The following is a 20,145-nucleotide window of genomic DNA, read 5'->3' as shown; positions in this document are numbered from 1 at the left end:
AAATTCTCATATCTGTGGCTAACAAATACTAACCATTCCCACTGCATCTTGGTCAAAGGGATTCCATTCTACATTCTCAGGATATCGTGCAAGGACCTTAGACTTGAATGTTCGTCTCAATGGTGTCTGCTCAAAATTTTCTCCTACAAGAAAAAGAAAGAAATCATTTCCACGAAGTCCCTGGAAATCACAGGGTTATGAATGTTTGAGCTTGGCAGTCCAGCAATGTACAGAAATGAAGGTAAAGCAAGGTACAGAAATGCCAACCATCTAAGAACAGGAAAGATATTAAAGTTTTTAGGTAAGTAAAGAAGCTGAAAAGTTTAGCATGGTTAATATTGGATACCACTAGCTATCAGTTCTTTCCATTAAAATGAAAACGATTACTACAAACGCAATGGTTAATTTTCTTGGGAGAGAGGGGAGAAAGCACAAGGAATGATAAAGGATTAAATCCATCTCTCTTTTTTTTTTTTTTTGAACACCATATTTAGTTTGCTTAAAGTCAACTAATAACAGCATTGAAGCATAAATTATTTTAAATTCAGAATGAAATACTCATTTCTATGATCTCAAACAATACAATGGGACTAAAAGATTCAAGGACATTCAGAAAGCAGATTTCAAGGTAAATCTAATAAGCTATTTTGTCAATTCAAAATCATTTGAAATTCTCCTTTGTTTCCCCCTTCTTCCTCCTAAAAACATTAGCGCATACTGAATTAAGAGCAGAACCAAAGAACCCACCACCTAGAAAGATACAAATGTGAAAAGTCTACTAGTTAAAAAGGCACAAGAAAGTTAGAAGGTCAAAGGCTACAAAATGCAACCAAAGAGACATATGTAAAGAGAAACCAAAAAGCTTTGGGTATTCTCAATTTTGTTTTATTTTTACCTTCAGTTGTACTGGAAATGAAAGGGCTGGTACCGTCCCTGGCTTTAGAAGCCTGTATGTACTGGCATAATGCTATATGACAAATGAAATAACAGAGTATTACAATAAAGTAGTGTGATTCAAACTTTTTGACCATGAGTCCAGTATGAAATAATTTTTTCATCATGAAGCAATAAACAGACATGATGTATATCTAAATTTATCTAAAACAAAAAATTCACAAAATAATACTTACCCTTACTATGTCATACCCTTTCATAATTTCTACTCTATATCATTAAAATTAAATATGCTAATTGCAGACCTACCAATAGATACAATTCAGTTTGAAAAACATTACAATACAGTATAATGGGAGGGAGAACTCAACCAATATTAAATTACTATAAAGGCACCAGTGCTTTATCCAAAAGTATGCTGCCCCAAATATTGCTTTTCCTAAGGGGTTATGGAGTGGGGGACAAATTAAATGTGTCTAAATATTTCAAACAAATAAATTTAGTAGGAGTCACAGAAAAATATGTAGGAAACATAATCAAGGACAATTCAACTGAATTCTATACCTATTTATTGAGTAATCATCCTATATAAGGACCTTAAGTGCTGTGAGGGACAGAGATAAACCAGATGAAGCACCTGTTCTCAAGGACCTTACTATCAAATATATAGGGAAAAGCACATACACAAATGATCGTTTCACAGGGAGGCTCCAGATCTTCAGTCTATTTGGTCCAACTATTCAAAGACACTTGTACAGGATCCTGTTCATGTGCTCTAATTGACATAATAAATTCTGTTCCAACTATAGTTTTAATAAGCTGGTTTGAAACCCAAAGGGGCTGGTCATTACTAAGAAAGATGCATTCCTCATCAACACAGAACCGAGGTGACCTAAAGTCAGATAGTCCTTCACTCTAAGTCATCCCAGAGGCATTGCAAAAATTTCTAAAAGAGATTTTATAATAATTCTAAGGTGCCTTTTCCAGGAACTAATAATGACTACAGTGAGAAAGTGACTATTTTTAAAACTACCACCTTTGCTTCCATTCTCTCAGGTTTTGCCCATCATTACTAGAGGCCCACTTATTCAACCTCTGACAATACTGCACTCAATTTTCTGTTAGTAAAGCAAGCACCACAATTTCAATCCCTCTCGTTTCCTGATTCCTTCTTCCAAACTGATTTTTCTGAAACTCTTTTCCAGCAAACTTCACCTCTGAAAATATATCTGGTAATCTTCACTAAATAAGATTGGCAAAAAAACAGCAGGCAGCTGGTACCAGTGGTAGCAAAGAAGCCGCACAGCTACGTACGTAGAGCTTGTCTCAGAGCGTTCAGTGACACCTACAAAGGGCCCACCCATGACAAATCTGCAATTACAGTACAAAGTAATTAAACAGCAGGCAGACAACATAATGACCTTGTCTATAGTATGAGATTCTAAGAATGTAAACTCTATGCAGTTCTGAGAGAAGATAAAGATTTCTTCCTGCTAAGCTTCTTCACTTTAGTCAGTTTGTTCATTTTTTCCTTACTAGACTAGAAAATCCCCTCAATAAAAACCACAAAATATATGAACATACAGTAAGTCCTCAACGTCATCAATAGGTTCTTGGAAATGGCACCTTTAAGCAAAAAGATGTATAATGAACCAATTTTACAATGGGCAAATTGATATAAACTAGAATTAAGCTCCTGTTGCATATTTCTGGTCACAAAAATACACCAAACTTCTAAATAAAGACCCAAACACTTTTAATATTAAACACTGAAATAAATGTGTTATATATACATTTTAAGAAAGATAAACAAAAACAAGTCATTATTTTCCAGCCGGCTCATTCCAGTTCAGAGTTGCAGGTGGCCATCTGACGGCACAAGGCAGGACCCAACCCTGGGTGGGACTCCATTCCATCGCAGGGAGCACTCACACATACCCATACTCTCTCAGACTCAAGACCATGTGGACACTCCAATTCACCTGAAATGAACATCTTTGGAATGTACGAAGAAACCAGAGTATCCACAGAAAACCCATGCAGAATGAGGAGAATGCGCTAACTCCACACAGACAGTAGCCCCAGCCCAAAATCAATTTTTTCCCCTCATCAATATAATAATGAAATGACACTGAATGAAATGATGCTATTTGAGGGCATGGTGTATATAGGATTTAGGGCAGCTACCACTGTCCTATATGAAAGCCTCTAGGATAAAATATTTTATCAGGAGGAGGGGTTTGGGGGAAGGTGGAAAAATGTATAAGGGAGATAAATAGTAATGAAAAAAATACAATAAAAATAAACTATTAAAAATAAAATAAAAACAAAACACAAAACATTTTCCTAAGATGACTATGAGGTGCCCTTAAGACATGATGAGCATTGAAAGGACAGAGCAGAGGATTATTTCAGGGGAGAATTTTAAACAACCAGTGAGGTGAAGCCAGAGGTGAACATGATAAGGAGACCCGGAGTGCAGACAAAGAGGACAGGGAAGCTATGAATCAGAGGGAGAGGTGGTCTTTAGATCCTCTGTCCTCAGCACCACCTCTCCTCCTCCTGCGCCTTCTTCAGACAAGCTGAGTAAAGAAGTCTTTTCAAAGATAAACAGGCAGGTTGTGAGTAAAGGAACTACAGGGAGTGCCAATCTTAGACAAAAGTCCCTCTGTCTTAGACTGGGCCAGTGTAGCAGGAGCATAGTATTTTTACTCCAAGGGGAAAGAAGGTATACAAAGAAGAGTTATGAGGGACCTGAAAACAAATCATGTTTATTATAGCTACCTTATCAAGAGTGTCAGAAAAGTAAGAGGAAAGAGATGCACAAACCCAAGATATTTTTATTAAAAAACAATTGAATTTTTCATCATTTTACTAAGGGCTGAATTTTGAGAATAAGAAGTAAGGATTTAATGCCTCAGGAATACATACATTAGCCCTAGCTCCTGAAACCTATATGCATGTCACAGGCTAAACCTCAAATATTTAGACGTTTGAAATTAAAACAATATTAGGAATATGACATCACATCCACAACTATCCTATTACCCTAGAAACAACAGCTAATTATTTGCCCAACACATAGAGTATACAAATGTTGGCAGGTCTGGATATCGCACTAAGGCCCACTTCTAACAGCTGCTTAAAAATTAGGGAACTAGGTATCGGTCTATCTTTGTGAATCTGCCACCAGGAAAGTACAGTTCAGATAAATCATAGTCGATTGTTTTTAAGTTTGCATGCCTTAAAAAGACTTCTAAAAGGTTCTTTGTTTACTTGTTCTGCTTTGACCAAGCCAGAAACAAACTGACATTTGTACTGCTATTAGCCTGTTGGTACCGGCTTGATTTGATTAATCCTATATGAAGGATGCCTATGCCAAGAAGCTTCAAAGGAACCCCTAAAAGTCTCTGAAATGATTTATTCAATTTTGTGTAAAGATATGTGCATTTTTCTGGGGAGAAAATACAATTTTCATCAGAAAAGGGTCCCCTGACCCAAAAGGGTTAGAAACCACAGGCCCAAAACAAGTGTCACAGGAACTTCCTCACCGCACCACATCTACACCAGTCCTATAGTTTGATTCACATTACCTACATACAGCAAGAGTGATGCAACTCTTTTCCTCTGGGAACTGATACAACCAGGTTATTATGCTATCCTTTGCACACTGGCATTCAGGGGTAGCCTAGAATTGATCCTGTTGTTAACACCAGTCACCAATTCAGTGCCACTCATGCTATACTAAGTTTACTTCCTGCACTAAAAGATGTCACTGTATCTTTCCTGTTACAAACACTCTTGAAAGAGACTGCCTATCAGAATAGTATTACTACCAACTCACATTTCTATTTTTGGTGCATATTGAAGAACCAACTTGTGTTTTCAACTCATTCACTGTCCCAACATTTCAATCCTCTCTCCTCCTGATAATTTCTCAGCCCTTGTACAAATCAGAGGTTACCTCCTGTCGCTTGACTGATGGGGCACAACGCAGTAAGAGAAGAGAATGCCAATTCTAACTAAAAGAGAATTAATCTTACTGTTATTTTGGGGTGAGCATTTCATTATTATCGGCACTTTTTATATAGAGACATCTTTAAAAAACACAGTAAAGCTAGCAGAGTTTTGGTAAGGTACAAAAAACCATCTAACACTATACTCATCATTCTCCCTCACTTCTTCTAGATATGAAATTGAAGTAAATTTATAGCTCCTGCAGCATCAAGTAAAGAATGAAACTGCTCCTTGAAGAGACAGCCTACAACTTGGCCTCACATCACCAGCTAACTGTGGTGCTCAGGAGTCATTTACAGACAAACACCCAGAGCTGTGCCTCGCTTGGACAGGCCACAAGGCCTCTTTAAGGCTCTAACTAACCCAGGAAAGCTAGCTGCTCACCAGGCTTTGCAATGGAAGAGCAATAGAAACCATCCGTTACTGTTATGTTTTCCCCTTGAGGAAGATTTGTTCACTTTCTTTGTCAACTTATTTTCTTTGTGAGATAACTTTAGATTTGTATATACAAACATTACTTTTATTGATAATTTGCCTCCTGCTTGACATTTTTCAAACATCAACCTAATCCAACTCATGTACTTACTAATTCTAAAATGTAGTGTTTCAACAAGAAGGCATTTGAGAACCTATCCAGATAGGACTGCTCCAAACCACAGCTAAGACAGAACTTTGGAAGCAAGATACCAAGTATCATTATCTGTGAGCCACCTTTCAGTCCATCTGAATACCCTAAAGGGCACACATCTGTCAAGCTAACATCTAAGTGCTGGCGAGGATGTGGTGAAAAGGGAACCCCCATACAAGCTTGATGGGAATGTAAATTAGTCCAAGCACTATGCTAAACAATATGGAGGTTCCTCAAAAAATTAAAAATAGATCTATCATATGATCCAGCAATTCCGCTTCTGGGTATATATACACAAAGGAAAGGAAAACAGGATTTCCAGGAGATTTATGCACACCCATGTTTATTACTGAATTATTCACAATAACCAAGATATGGAAACAACACAAAGGGCCATCAACAGATAAATGGATAAAAAAGATGCAGTATATACACACAATGGAATATTATTCAGCCATGAGAAAGGATGATATCCTGCCATTTGTGACAACATAAATGGACCGTGAGCATATCATGCTAAGTGAGATAAGCCAGACACAGAAAGACAAGTGCTATAAGCTATCACTTATATGTGGAATCTAAAAGAGTCAAACATGTAAAAAAAATAAAAAAGGAAAGAAAAGAGGTGGTTACCAGGGGAGGGGGTGGCGAGGAGGTAAGATTGATGGTGTTTAAGGTTACAAACTTGTACCAAGTAGTAAATGTCATAGAGATCCAATGAACAGTATAATGAACATAGATAATAACATTGTACTATAAAGATGTAATGTGATAGTGCTTTAATGGCAATCACATAATACATAAATGTATCAAGGTTAACATGCCATACACCTTAAATTTACAAAATTTAACATGTCAAATTTATCGAAGAAAAATATGCAGATGAGCCCTTGCTGGTGTGGTTCGGTTGGTTGGTGCATCGGCCCATGCAACAAAAGGTTGCAGGATGTATTCCCGGTCACAGCACATATGTAGGTTCAGAACATATAAGAGGCAACCAACTTATGTTTCTCTCTCACATTGATGCTTTTCTCTCTCTCTCCCTTCCTCTCTCTTTAAAATCAATAAGCATATTTTTTAAAAAATTTTTAATGCAGATTTAAACAAAAATCACGTACCTGAAGGAAGAGCAGGAAAAACTCTTGAAAATAAGTGAGAAGGCCTGGAATTCTAGGCCTACTACAATCAAGACTTATACAAATTATTTTTATCTTCCTGGGCTCCAGTTTCTCCTTCTTCCTATCAGGCACCTGCCAACTTCCCCAGGCTCACCCCCCACCATCCCCTCTCTGCCTCTTTATACCTAATCTGTACTAACTCATTTGTATTACCTCAAATATGGCATGCTTTTTATATCTTCATTCTTTTTCAGATGCTATTCTTTGCCTAGAATAAACTTCATACACTTCTGTGCCTATTGGCCAATCTACAATTATTCAAGTGAGTGCTATCAAAATCTACGGTATTCTAACAATGTTGTCGTTTCTCCAAGTTATTCTGATACTCTTCTGTGGAAGTTATTGTCAGAGCCATTTACTAGTCACAAAACAAATCTGCTCCGTTGAGCGTAGAACATATGACATAGTTTTCAGTTCCCTCATCACCCTATCTCCTAGAACTGAAATCAGTACTCTATCTAGGTGTAGTCTAACCAGCAGCATTTTAAACAGAACTGTCCACTTTTTTTTACAGTGTCTATCAGTGCAAGCTAAAATCACAACTTTTTGTCAACTAAATCACACTTTTGCCATAAATCCAACTTGCAGCCAACTATACAAGCGTTACATTTTCGTGTTGCTATGAAGTCATATCTCCTTTCTATACTACTTTTATAGCATTTACTTCATCAAACAACTCATATATCTCTCGTATCCTAAGTATATCCTAATCATTCCCATCAAAATATTCCTGAATCCAAAAATGGTAGTGGACAGTATTTCCCTCTTCTACCAGTCAACTTCCTTAATAAAGAAAATGTTGTTAATATGACTTATTCTTAGTGGGCCCAGGCTGGCTCTAAATAATTAGTTTCCTGTTCTAAATCCTCATAACACATACTTAAATCATTCTAGATTTTGACTAGGAATATGTAAAGCTCTTACCATTTTCTCAGTTTTGAAAATGTCTTTTTGTGGTAATTCCATGAGCCCCTAAAGGTTACTGACAATGAGCAAATGATCTCATCCCAAAATTCTTCCAGAACTCTGGGCTGTAAAGTGTCTCGATCACAAGACATGAATTTATTCAGAGAAATTAAATGTTCCTGTATAAATGCTTAATGATCTCAGATTTGAATCTCCTCTTAACCAATTCAGTTCTATCCTTTCCAATTTATAGACAATTTTCATGACAATTTGCAGGGAAAGGTTCTGGGGCCAATTCAGTCTCAGAGATACTTGAAAAATGTAGTTTTTTAGGATTTCACAGAGTATCACCCAGCATATAATACCCTTCTTGAAGAAATATTTAGCAAAAATAAATAAATAAAAGTTTCTTGTTTTTCTTTCTTTTTTTTTTTTTTCCCTTAGGTTCTTCAAAACAAGCCCATCGAACTGTTAGAGAAAGAGAAGGTGCTAGTTACAACAGTTCTTACCACAACAGCAAAAAACAAACTAGATGATCGATTACAAAATTAGGCTAAAAAAGAATTCTGAAAATGAACACATCTTGCTACCATAGAGAAAGAGAAGAAAATATGCCAGGTGAAAATTTTTAATTCTTCCTAAAGGTGAAAATATCCCCACAATTCATCACCATATCAACCCACAAATATTTATTAATTGTGCAAGACACTGAAGCTAGGAAGGTACTATAGTATATCCTGTGGCATATAGACTATAATGGAAGAAAGAGGCCTTTAAACACAGGCAAACCTAGATTTAAATACTAGTTCCATGCCTTGTTGAATTTTAAGGAACCTGCTCAAGGTTTCTCTTCTATGAATCTCAGTTTCCACATCTGTAACACAAGGGTAATAAAACCTATTTCATAGTCCTACAGAGAGGACTGAGTTAACATGCATAAAGCATATGGGACATACCTATATAGAACACAAAAGGTACTGAAATAGTATATATCTTTTCCTCCCAAAAGAACAGTCACACGTGCAAGAGTCTCCTCTAGATATATAACCATGAAAATAAGCCACAGAAATGCCCCGGAGGCCCTGACGGGTAAGCTCAGTTGACGAATGTTGTCCTGATACACCAAGGTTGCGGGTTCAATCCCTGGTCAGGGCCCATATAAGAATCAACCAATGAATGCAGTAAGTGGAACAACAGATCTATGTTTCTCTTTCTCTCTTCCTTCCTAAAATCAGTAAATAAAAAATAAAACAGAAATGTTCTGGAAATTCCCAAATGCTTCCCAAGAAGGAAGCATCTACTGCATGAAACTGACATCTATCTGCTTCACAGAATGCATACCAAAGTAGAGCCCAAAGCAGCAAACATGGCTGTACCCAGAACACTGACATGCCCCCTAACCCACATTTTAAACTACAGCTTATAATAGGGGACCACCCAATAGCCTCTTCTTCCCCAGAGCACACAGGAGACTTAAGAATCTGGAAGCCTCCTGTCAGAATAGCTTCAATAACCGAAGAAAGTTTTCTTTACCCTTAAGATTTTTTATAGTAATACATTCCTGTTTTTGTTGTTGTTGTTGTTGTTGTTTTACAGTTTCCTAAGCACTAAAATTTTACCAACTGGTACTAAATCAAAGCACAAAGACTAGCATTTGTTTTACTAAATGTGCATTAAAAGCACTGTATCGGTCATATCAAAAGCTTTGTTGTACTTCAGGCCCAGCTGTGACAGAAATGGAAATGTTTCTCTTTCACTTTGTAGAACGCTGAAAAAAATGGCTCTCACACAGACAAAGTAATGTTAATAGCATAGTGTTTAAGCGTTAACTCTGGGATTGCAAATCTAAATATGAAAGGTGAAACAATAAAGCCTTCAGAAAGAAACACAAAACATCTCTGTGTCCCTGCAATAACAAAGATGTTTTAAGCTGAACACAAAATGCACTAAATATAAAGAGAAAACTGAAAAACTGGACAATAACTAAAAACATGTTTCTCAAAAGTAAATCACCATTGAGAAAGGAAAGGAAACACAAATTATGAGAAAGTATTTTCAATACGCATAACTGACAACACTCAGATCTAGAAATTATAAAGAATTCCATTAAATCAATAAACAAACAAAAGAATAGACCACCTGAAAGAAAAATGGCAAAAGACTTCGACAACTCTAAAAAGAGGATATGCAAGTGTCTGATAAACTTTTGAGGTACTCAACTCATTAGTCATCCAAAATATACAAATTTAAGTAATGTAATGCCACTCCATAACAACCAGAATGGTTAAAATAAAAAGGAAGGAATATGTCAAGTGCTGATGAGGATAGGGAGCTACCTACATTGTCATGTCCTGCACATCAGAATGTAAATTGACACAACCACTATGGAAAACAGTATGGGCAGTATCTACTAATGCTGAACATATGCCTATGATCCAACAATTCCACTCCTAGGTACATATGCAGTAGACCAAAGGGCATGTTCACAAAAAAAGGCACATACAGGAACATTAGTAATATGCAAGAATTATATGAAAAATCTAGAAACTACCCACATCATCAACAGAATTGAAAGATAAATTGTGGTATGGAAAACTATACAGCAATGAGAACAAATAATCTAAAATTACATATAACAATGTGAACGAACTTATGTTGTGTGAAAGAATCCAGACACAAAAGAGCACACAATGAATGATTATACTTATATAAAGTACAAAGACAGGCAAACTAATCTATGCTGTTAGAAGTCAGACAGTGGCTGCTTTTGGTGGGTGAGAGGGCACACAGTACCTGGAAGGGGCACAGGGAAGGATTCTGGGGTACTGACAACATGGGTGTGTTCGGTTTATGAAAATATATCACAGTGTACAGTTTTGATATACATACTTTACAGTATATATACTTAGTTAATAAAGTTTAATTTTTTTAAAAGAATAAACTCTAAAAGACAACAATTTTAAAAATTTTAAAAAGAGTAAACTCTAGATTCTGACAGATCTGAATTTGAATCCCAATCTTCTATATAATTGCTGTATAACTGTAGGCAAGTTATTTAACTGTGTTGTGCCTCAGTTTCCTCATCTATAAAATGGAAATAATAGAACTTATCTCATGTGCTGCTATCAGGCCTAAATGTGATCATGTATGAAGTCGTCGGCAGCCATCCGTCTCGAGAGAAGATGGTGTAGCTTCTTAAGAGTCTATCTGCACCGCCGAAAATGGCTGTGCAGTCCAACTCGGGAGTGACACGGTATCTGTATCCTCCCGTGTTGAATCGACATCTTGCGATGACGCTGGAGTGTCCTCTCCAGTGAAGCTGAAGCTACAGAGCCTGGGCAGGGTGATATGGAGGGTCTGCTGTTGCCCATGCAGCAGACCCCCCCTCTCTTCGCAGCTGAAGGGTCCAAGGGAAAGACGGAGTCAATACAGCTTGGCTTCAGGTGCGCCGCAGGAGTTGCCGGTGTTGACTACAACGTCGAACCGCCTTAGGGACTCCGGCTCCGGATTTTCTGTCGGGGTTTACTCCCTTAGCCTTTCCCCTGAAGAGGTATGCCGCAAGGCAGCGGAGGTTTTTTGGAGTCAGAGTTTTCCTTCTCTGATGTGCCCTGACTGGAAGATCGAACCAACGACACTTAGCTCGCAGGCCGACGCTCAATCCACTGAGCCAAACCAGCCAGGTACCATGTATGAAGTACTACTACCTTAACTATACTTCTCATCAATGTCAAAATTATAGAAAGCTAAGTGATGCAAAAAAATAAAAATGTTAGATTTAGCGAACACTTAATGGATACGTACCATATGCCAGGCACTGTTCCAAGCCATTTAATGTACGTATTAACTTATTTAATCCTAACATAATCTTATGAGATTGGTTCTATTTCCACTTCAAAGATGAAGAAACTAAAACACAGAAGTAAATTGCACAAGGTCACACAAATAGTAAATGGAGGGTAGGGTTTCAAATCCAGGGGACACACAGAACCTTTAGGCTACATATACCACCTCCTTTACTATCCCAGTAGGGAATCTCAGCTTTAAGGGGAAAATAATTAATTAAAAGTTATATTTATTTTTTCACAAATCTTGACTTCTCTAACAGTTTACAGTTTGTATACTATATCATGGAAAAAAATCACTTATCCAAGAGTTAAGGGACGCCAAATTCAAGTCTTAGCTCAGACACTAACCAGCTATGAGAACTCAGGCAAGTCACTCAGAATCCTCCCAAGCCACGCTTTCTTCCTACTTAGAGTAGAAAGTTCGGAAATTCTACCCAGCTCTTGCTTCTCTATGAGACCTATGTTTCCTATTTTACACTTGATCTTAGCCAAAAGACCAAGAAGAGACATCTTGCCTATTTTTTAAAAATACAGCATAAATACAAGGCCTAGAGATGACAATGATATCTGACTGGTTCCAATATCACTGTACTACTAAAGAAATATCTTTATTATAGATAAGAATGTTCAACAATAGCAGAAGTTTGGTTTTTGTCTGAGTTACATGGCTTCTGCCAAATAAAATTAGATCTAAGTCATTTTTACCCTAAAATTCTATGGCATTTCAATACCAAGGATAGTAATAATACAGAGCACTGTTGACATTAGTCTCTCTTCCCCCTAACCATTCTTCTTCTTAGGTTCTCCCCTTTCTTACCCCTCTCTGCTTCTTGCTCACACTTGAAGAAATCCAAGACCTATGCTTTACACATTCTGTACTGTGTTGCATGGCATCCCCAAAGAAGCTACATCCACATCCTAACCTGCAGAACTTGTCAATGTTATCTTATTTGAAAAGAATCTTTACAGATTTAATCAAAGATCTTGATAAGATCATCTTAGATCAGCTGGATGGGCCATAAATCCTATGACAAGTATCCTTATAAGATAAACACATAGAGAAGACACGCTTAAAGGAGAAGGCAATATAGCCAGAAGCCAAGGAATGCTGACAGCCACCCAAAACTGGGAGATGCAAAGAATTATTCTCTTCTAGAGCCTCTGAGGGAGTGTAGCCTGCTGACGCCTTAATTTCAGGCTTCTGGCCTCCAGAACAGAGAATTGTTTTAAGCCACCCAGCTTGTGGTAATTTGTTGCAGCAGCCGTAAGAAAATAATACACCTCCAAACCACACTTCTTTATCCACCTACTTCTGCAGCAAACTCAGCAGCTTTCCTAAGCAAAAGAGATCCATAATTACCTTTCAAAAGCATCCAACCTCAATTCTCTCCATTCTCCCACCAAAAAGGTGAGCAAGTAATCATAAAAAGCATGCAGACAATTCACAATACAAATACGAAGGATTAATACAGTGCTCTTTTTTTTTAATGCACATTAGTATTCAAAGCTATACAGTTTAAAACAATAACATAAAAAATAAAACGGAAAACAAGTATTAGTGAGGATAGGGAAACAGAGGAACTCTCATGTGTTGATAGTGGCCATGTAAAATGCCGCACCAGTTTGGCAGTTCTTCAAAAGGTTATTAGAGTTACCATATGACCCAGCAATTCCACTCCTGGGTATATACCCAAACAGGTATTCAAGCAAAACTTTATACATGAATGAATGTTCATTAACAGCACTAATTACAATAGCGAAAAAGTGGAAACAATCAAAATGTCCCTCAACAGATGAATGCATGAACAAAATGTGGTATAGCTATACAATGAAATATTCAGCCATAAAAAGAAATGAAGTATTTATTTATGCTACAATGTGAATGGACCTTGCAAACATTATTCTAAGTGAAAGAAGCCAGACACAAAGGGCCACATATTGTATGCTTCCATTTATATGAAATATCCAATATAGGCAAATCCAAATAGGTAGAAAGTGAATTAGTGGTTGCCAGGAGCTTGGGGGAGGGGGAAATAAGAGTGACTGTTTCACAGGAGCAGGTTTTTCTTTTTTAGGTGATGAAAATGCTATGGAACTACGTAATGGTGATGACTCCACAAAATTGTGTAACGTACCAAATGCCACTGAATTGTACTTTTTATTTAATGGATAAAATTGTAAATTTTATGTTATGTTTTGTTACCACTCCAAAAATAATACACACACAAACTAGCACAAATAACTAAATAATGGCAAGCTAGGAGTGAGCATAAATTGGTATAGCTCTTCCAAGAAAAAAATTATTGCATATGAAAGTATTTAAATGTTCACCTAATTTGACTTAATAATTGTCTTACTGACATTTATACTAAAGCAACAGTCACACACTCAAAGATTTGTATAATGTATGTACATTTTTAAATTATTTATAATAAAAAGTATAAACCACCCAAGTACCAAATAATTTAAAATTTTACAGTTCATCCATACTTTGAAATTAAATAAAATCATGTTATGAAGAAAATTTAATGACATGAGAAAATACTCAAGACATTTAATAACATGAGAAAATGATCACCATGTAAGAGTAAATTAAAAAGGGAGGACAGGCACTGACAGGTAGCTCAGGTGGTCAGAGCATCGTCCCTATACTCCCACGGTCACAGGTTTGATCCCCCCAGTCAGGGCACATACAAGAATACATAAATAAGTGGAACAACAAATTAATGTTTCTCTCTCATTCTCTCTCTCTCTTTTTCTCTCTCTATCTCTTTCTCTCTCCCCATTCCTCTCTCTCTCTCTCTAAAATCAATTAAAAAATAAATAAATAAAGGCAGGATACAGGAAGGATTTGTGATCTTGCTCCCCAGCAGATGTCATCAGTTTAGCTCAAATAAACTATATTAAAAAATTTTGTTTACGACAGGAAACAAAATTATATTTCTCTCATGATCCCAATTTTATAAAGATGTATTATATTTTTTTTCACTGCTAGTGTTTTTGAAGTATTTCCTGACAGTCAAAATATACCTAACAGACAGTTTCTAAAAATCAATAATCAATGGAGACAAAGTTATAGATGGAGAGCAGGATGACAGCTAGGGGGGAGGGGTGGAAATTAAGTGGTGGAAGGATTGAGCAAAAAGGGAAAAGGATTCGTGGGCATGGAAGACAGTGTGGTGACTGCTGGGGGAAGGAAGGTATAAGGGGACTAAATGGTAATGGAAAAAAATACAATAAAGATGTTTTAAAATAATTTTTAAAAAACAATAAATGGATGAATAAACAAATGACTTGAATAGGTAATTCATAGAAGAAATATACAAATGTACAAAAAATATATGAAAAGATGCTCAGCTTCACAAATAAATTCATATTAAAACATTTTCTTCCTAGCGAACTGAAAATATTTTAAAGAGCAGTAACATTTTATTATAAAGGCAGAGAAAAAAACGGTAGAATCTTAAACATGGTTGGTGAGAATCTAACCTTTTGAGGAAGGCAATTTGGCAATATCTATTAAAGCTTAAAATATATATTATTCCTGGACTCAACGAAGTCTAGTTTTAGCAATTAATCCTATAGAATGACTCCTACAAGTGTAAAGATATACATACAAGAATTTTTGAAAAAAGAAAAATTTGAAATACTCCATATTGTTGCCAGAAAGATCTGTGTATTGATATGGGATATTCTTTGAAGATGTTATTTATAAATATATAATACTACAATTTTAAATAAATCAATGTTTCTCTCTCTCCGTTCCTCACTCACTAATAAAAAAATGTCCTCAGGTGAGAATTAAAAAAAAAAAAAAAGACAGTTACAACCCTGGCTGGTATGGCTCAGTCAGTTGGGTGTTGTACTGCAAAGCAAAAGGTCGCTAGTTTGATTCCCGGTCAGAAACATGCCTGTGTTGTGGGCCTGGTCCCCAGTGGGGGCACATGCAATTGCAAGAAGCAACCTACAGATGTTTCTCTCTCATATCGATGTTTCTCTCCCACTCTTTCTGCCTCCCTCCCCCTCTCCCTAAATAAATAATCAAAACTTTTTTTTTAAAGCACTACATAAAGACATCAAATGCTAGCAACTTAATTCAGGATAGAATTATGAGTGACTTATATCTGTACCTTTCTATAATTTCTCAGTTCCCTATAAGAAATATGTATTGGGTTGGCTAAAAAGTTCATTTAGTTTTTTCCAATGGCTCTAGTAGTGCTTAGTTGTCTAACTTCATTCGAAACAATTTTGTTAAGTTGTATTGTGACAGCTGTCATATCAACATACACTTTTAAAATATTTACCAAAATTAGTGAATTTCTGTATAGCCATTTTAATATTGAAGACAAAAGAAAATAAGCAACACTTTAGGCGGATTATGCTTTACTATTTCAAGAAAGGTAAAAACGCAACCGAAATGCAAAAATAGATTTGTGTAGTGTATGGAGAAGGTTCTGTGACTGATCAAGAATGTCAAAAGTGGTTTGCAATTTTTCTTGGTACTACTGAGATTTTGGACAAATAATTCTTTGCTGTGGGGCTGTCTTATGCATCGGAAGATGTTTAGCAGCACACCTGGCCTCTACTCGCTAGAAGCCAATAGCAAGAGATAGCCAACATACTCAAAATATCCAAATCAATAAAGTTATTGGTGAAGGACTTCCAGCCAAGATAGAGGTGTAAGCAGACATGTTGCATCTCCCTCCACAACTTAGAAGAACTACAACTACCTCAACTGGAGACAACCAGAAGTTCCAGAAAATTGAGCTGCACGGAAGTCCAACAAAGAAAGATATAAAGAATTACTCATCCAGAAAGACCCCTCCAGACACATAGCACCACAACATGGTGAAATGGGTTGCCCTGCACTGCCACGTACCCAAGGCTCCACCCCTTACAAGGTAACAGGTGCAACAGCTTTGCCTAAGACACAGAGGCAAAGTTGAAGAGACAGAGAAGTATGGCCCAAAAGAGGGAACACACCAAGGTTCCAGTGGGAGAACTAAGAGTCAAGGAGATAGCCAACCTAACAGACACAGAATTCAAAACATTGGTGATAAAGATGCTCACAGACTTGATAGATATGCTTAAGTACTGCAAACGCAGAAGGGAAGAAGTGCAGGCTAAGCTAAATGAAATGAAGGAAAATGCACACAAAACCAATGGTGAAGGGAAGGAAACCAGGGTTCAACTCAATGATTTGTAACATAAGGAAGAAATACACAGTCAACCAGTACAGAATGAGGAAACAAGAATTGAAAAGAACAAAGAGAGGCTTAGGAACCTCTGGGACAACTTTAAATGTGCCAGCATCGAATCATAAGGGTGGCAGAAAGAGAATAGGAAGAGCAAGAAATTGAAAACTCATATGAAAAATATAAAGGAAAACTTCCCAAATTTGGCAAAGGAAGTAGGCATACAAGTCCAAAAAGCACAGAGTCCCAAACAAGCTAGACCCAAAGAGGACCACACCAAGACACACCATAATTAAAATGCCAAAGGTTAAAGATAAAGAGAGAATCTTAAAAGCAACAAGAGAAAAGCAGAGAGTTACCTATAAAGGGGTGCCTATAAGACTATCAGCTGATTCCTCGAAAGAAACTTTGCAGTCAGGAAGGGACTGGCAAGAAATATTCATAGTGATGAAAAGCAAGAATCTGCAACCAAGATTACTCTATCCAGCAAAGCCATCATTTAGAATGGAAGGGCGGATAAAGTGCTTCCCAGACAAGGTAAAGCAAAAGGAGTTCATCACCACCAAGCCATTATTATATGAAATGTTAAAGAGACATATTTAAGAAAAAGAGGATCAAAACTATGAACATTAAAATGACAACAAACGCACAACTATCAACAACAGAACCTAAAAAAATAAAAACAAAAACAAACTAAGGAAACCAGAATAGGAACAGAATCATAGGTATGGGGATCATTTGGAGGATCAGCTGGGAGGAGAAAGGGGGAAAAATGGAGAAATGGTGCAGGGATTAAGAAGCATAATAGGTAGGTACAAAATAGACGGGGGTGAGCTCAGAACAATATAGGAAAGGATGAAGCCAAGAACTTACATGCACAACCCATGGACATGAACTAAGGGAGGTAGGATTGCTGGAGGGAAGGGGGATACTGGTGAGAGGGGGGGCAAAGGGAAAAGAAATTGGGACAACTGTAACAGCATAAGCAATAACATATACTTAAAAAAAATTATTGGTGAAAATGAAAAATGTGTCTTTTATTTTACATAAAAACTAAACCAACTTTTTGGCCAACCCAATAATTTATGACTTAGTTTTATTTTTAGAGAGAAAAATACCATTCCTTACATTGTTGACCTTTATCCATGTTTTTTCCAACCCTCAGATTCTATAATTTATGTGTAGGCCCACAGGTATTTTTACACATATTAAATGAGCATTGAATTAATCAATAAATAATTAGAGCAGCGGCTCTCTACCTGTGGGTCGCGACCCCTTTGGGGGTCGAATGACCCTTTCACAGGGGTCGCCTAAGACCATCGGAAAACACATATATAATTACATATTGTTTTTGTGATTAATCGCTATGCTTTAATTATGTTCAATTTGTAACAATGAAAATACACCCTGCATATCAGATATTTACATTACGATTCATAACAGTAGCAAAATTACAGTTATGAAGTAGCAGTGAAAATAATTTTATGGTTGGGGGTCACCACAACATGAGGAACTGTATTAAAGGGTCGCGGCATTAGGAAGGTTGAGAACCACTGAATTAAAGAGTATTGGTTTTGTTCAGGGTCACACTCAGAGCTAAGCACGTTATAGTAAATTTTGCAACATATTTACTACAAAGCCAGAGCACAGAACCCTTTTCCTCTCCTGAACCAGTATATTTTCCTCTCTTAATAAAGTAAACCTTTTCTGCAGTTATTGGTTTATATGCATGACTTCTCAGAAGACTATAAGCTCCTCAAGGACAGCAACTATATCTCATACATCTATGTAAACAAGTGTTCCATCAATAACAGAAAGATATGTTATAGAGGACTTTAGAGACAGAAAATACAGGTTTCCAATTCTTACTATATGATATAGGTCATATTATTTAAATTCTCTGCACTTTGGTTTTCTAATCTGTAAAATGGGAATAATGCCATCTGGTACCTTGCACTGAAGCATATTAAACAAACAATAAATGCTTATGAACTTTGTTATCATCTATAAATAACAGGAATAAAGTGCTACTATAGCCTCACTTTCTTGCCTATGTCCACTATGCTCTATAATGTACTTGTGAGCGGGATGGTCAGCTGAGGCTACTACAAAAGTGGGTAGAACAACGCTAACTGGTCCTTATGGAAACAAACTCAATAACCGCGGCCTCATTAAATATACCACACTCAAACCAACTGAGCCAAGCAGCTAATAGAGCTGGATTACTGACCAAAAGAGTAAAAATTCCTCTAGAAGATAAAACTAGCAAATGCTTAAATATCACTTTCCACACAATTGAAATGCAGGGAAAATAATGTGTTTCATACAGACGTTACAAGAAAATGGGAGTGGGAGAATAATATTAGGTGATTACCTAGAAAAAAAAAGGGATTAAAAATCACTTGGACAGACAGAACCTCAGAGTTCAGCAAAACTGGATGGGTATCAGTTTGGCAGGTAATAATTCTAAATATTTGTTTTATTGTTCTCAACAAGAGATTATGATCCTGAATCAATAGAAATGGTTAAATAAACTAAAACAGATTCTTTTTTTTTTTAAGTAACAAGTTCATCTGAACTATTATAAAATTTACCTTTATAAATTAAAAATTATAAAATAATCAGGGTACAGTACAAAATACCTCTCCAACCACCATCTTACCTCTAAATCTGACTTTGGCGGTCAGCTTTTTGAGTATGAAAAGACAACTTGCCATTCCTTTCTTCTGTAGACCCCTATCCTCTTCATTTACTCAGCACTTAGGAAAGTTGTGGAAGTTTGGCTTATTTAAGTTCTTAAAAGTTAGGTATTATCCAAAAAAAGAAAAAAATGGTAATATACAATTCTTTGAAAATCTGAATAGGCAGCCTCTATCTTTTCATAATTAACACAAATCCTTATCAAGCAACTACTATGTAAAGCACTATATTTAATACCTAACTTTATAATTAGGCTAATGCATTGTTAGAGGGCCATTATTCTAAAACTACAAAAACAAAGAAAGTAAAGGGCATCAGAGATGACACAACTGAAAAAGGAACCAAGTCCTTTGACATTCCTGGAAAGTAATTCTAATGTATTACAGTAAAAATGCATGTTTGTTTTAAATTGGGTTTATTCACTTAAACAGGCATACCTCACTTTATCGCACTATACAGATGTTGCACTTTTTTCAAGTTGAAGGCAAGACCCTCTACCAGCAGAAAATGAGTTACTGTCGTGGTCTGGAACCAAACCCACATTATCTGAGGTAGGCCTGTGAATCATGGTTTATGATTATTATTTCTAAATTATTTCCTCCTCTCTCTTCCTGCCTTTAAAAATCCTCCAAGTGTCTCTGCTGCTTCCCATATTCTTTCATTATAAAGAATATGGTAAACCAGAAGTCAAGCCAGATCCCAAACTACACCACAAAGGATGCAAACTGCAGGCTACACTGAGGAATTTCTGAGGTTAGTAGATGTTTCCTTTTTTCAAAGGA

At 36.6% G+C, this 20,145-nt stretch overlaps 1 protein-coding gene across 2 annotated transcripts in view; it reads right to left on the bottom strand.

The window, feature by feature from the left end:
* The window catches only part of DENND5A (DENN domain containing 5A), an 84,115-nt gene that overhangs the window by 56,073 nt on the left and 7,897 nt on the right, over nt 1-20,145 (bottom strand). For both annotated transcript variants that reach the window (XM_090264135.1, XM_090264141.1), the window contains exons 2-3: nt 896-967; nt 34-143 (exon numbers count right to left, since the gene is read on the bottom strand). In XM_090264135.1, coding sequence (XP_090120261.1) covers nt 34-143; nt 896-967 — 182 coding nt within the window. The remainder of the gene's footprint in view (nt 1-33; nt 144-895; nt 968-20,145) is intronic.

The sequence above is a fragment of the Furipterus horrens genome, unplaced genomic scaffold (assembly GCF_987537825.1).
Source record: "Furipterus horrens unplaced genomic scaffold, mFurHor1.1.pri manual_scaffold_2, whole genome shotgun sequence".
NCBI lineage: Eukaryota > Metazoa > Chordata > Mammalia > Chiroptera > Furipteridae > Furipterus > Furipterus horrens.
Note: the sequence above shows the minus strand (reverse complement) of the source record. Positions and strands in the feature narration are given on the sequence as shown.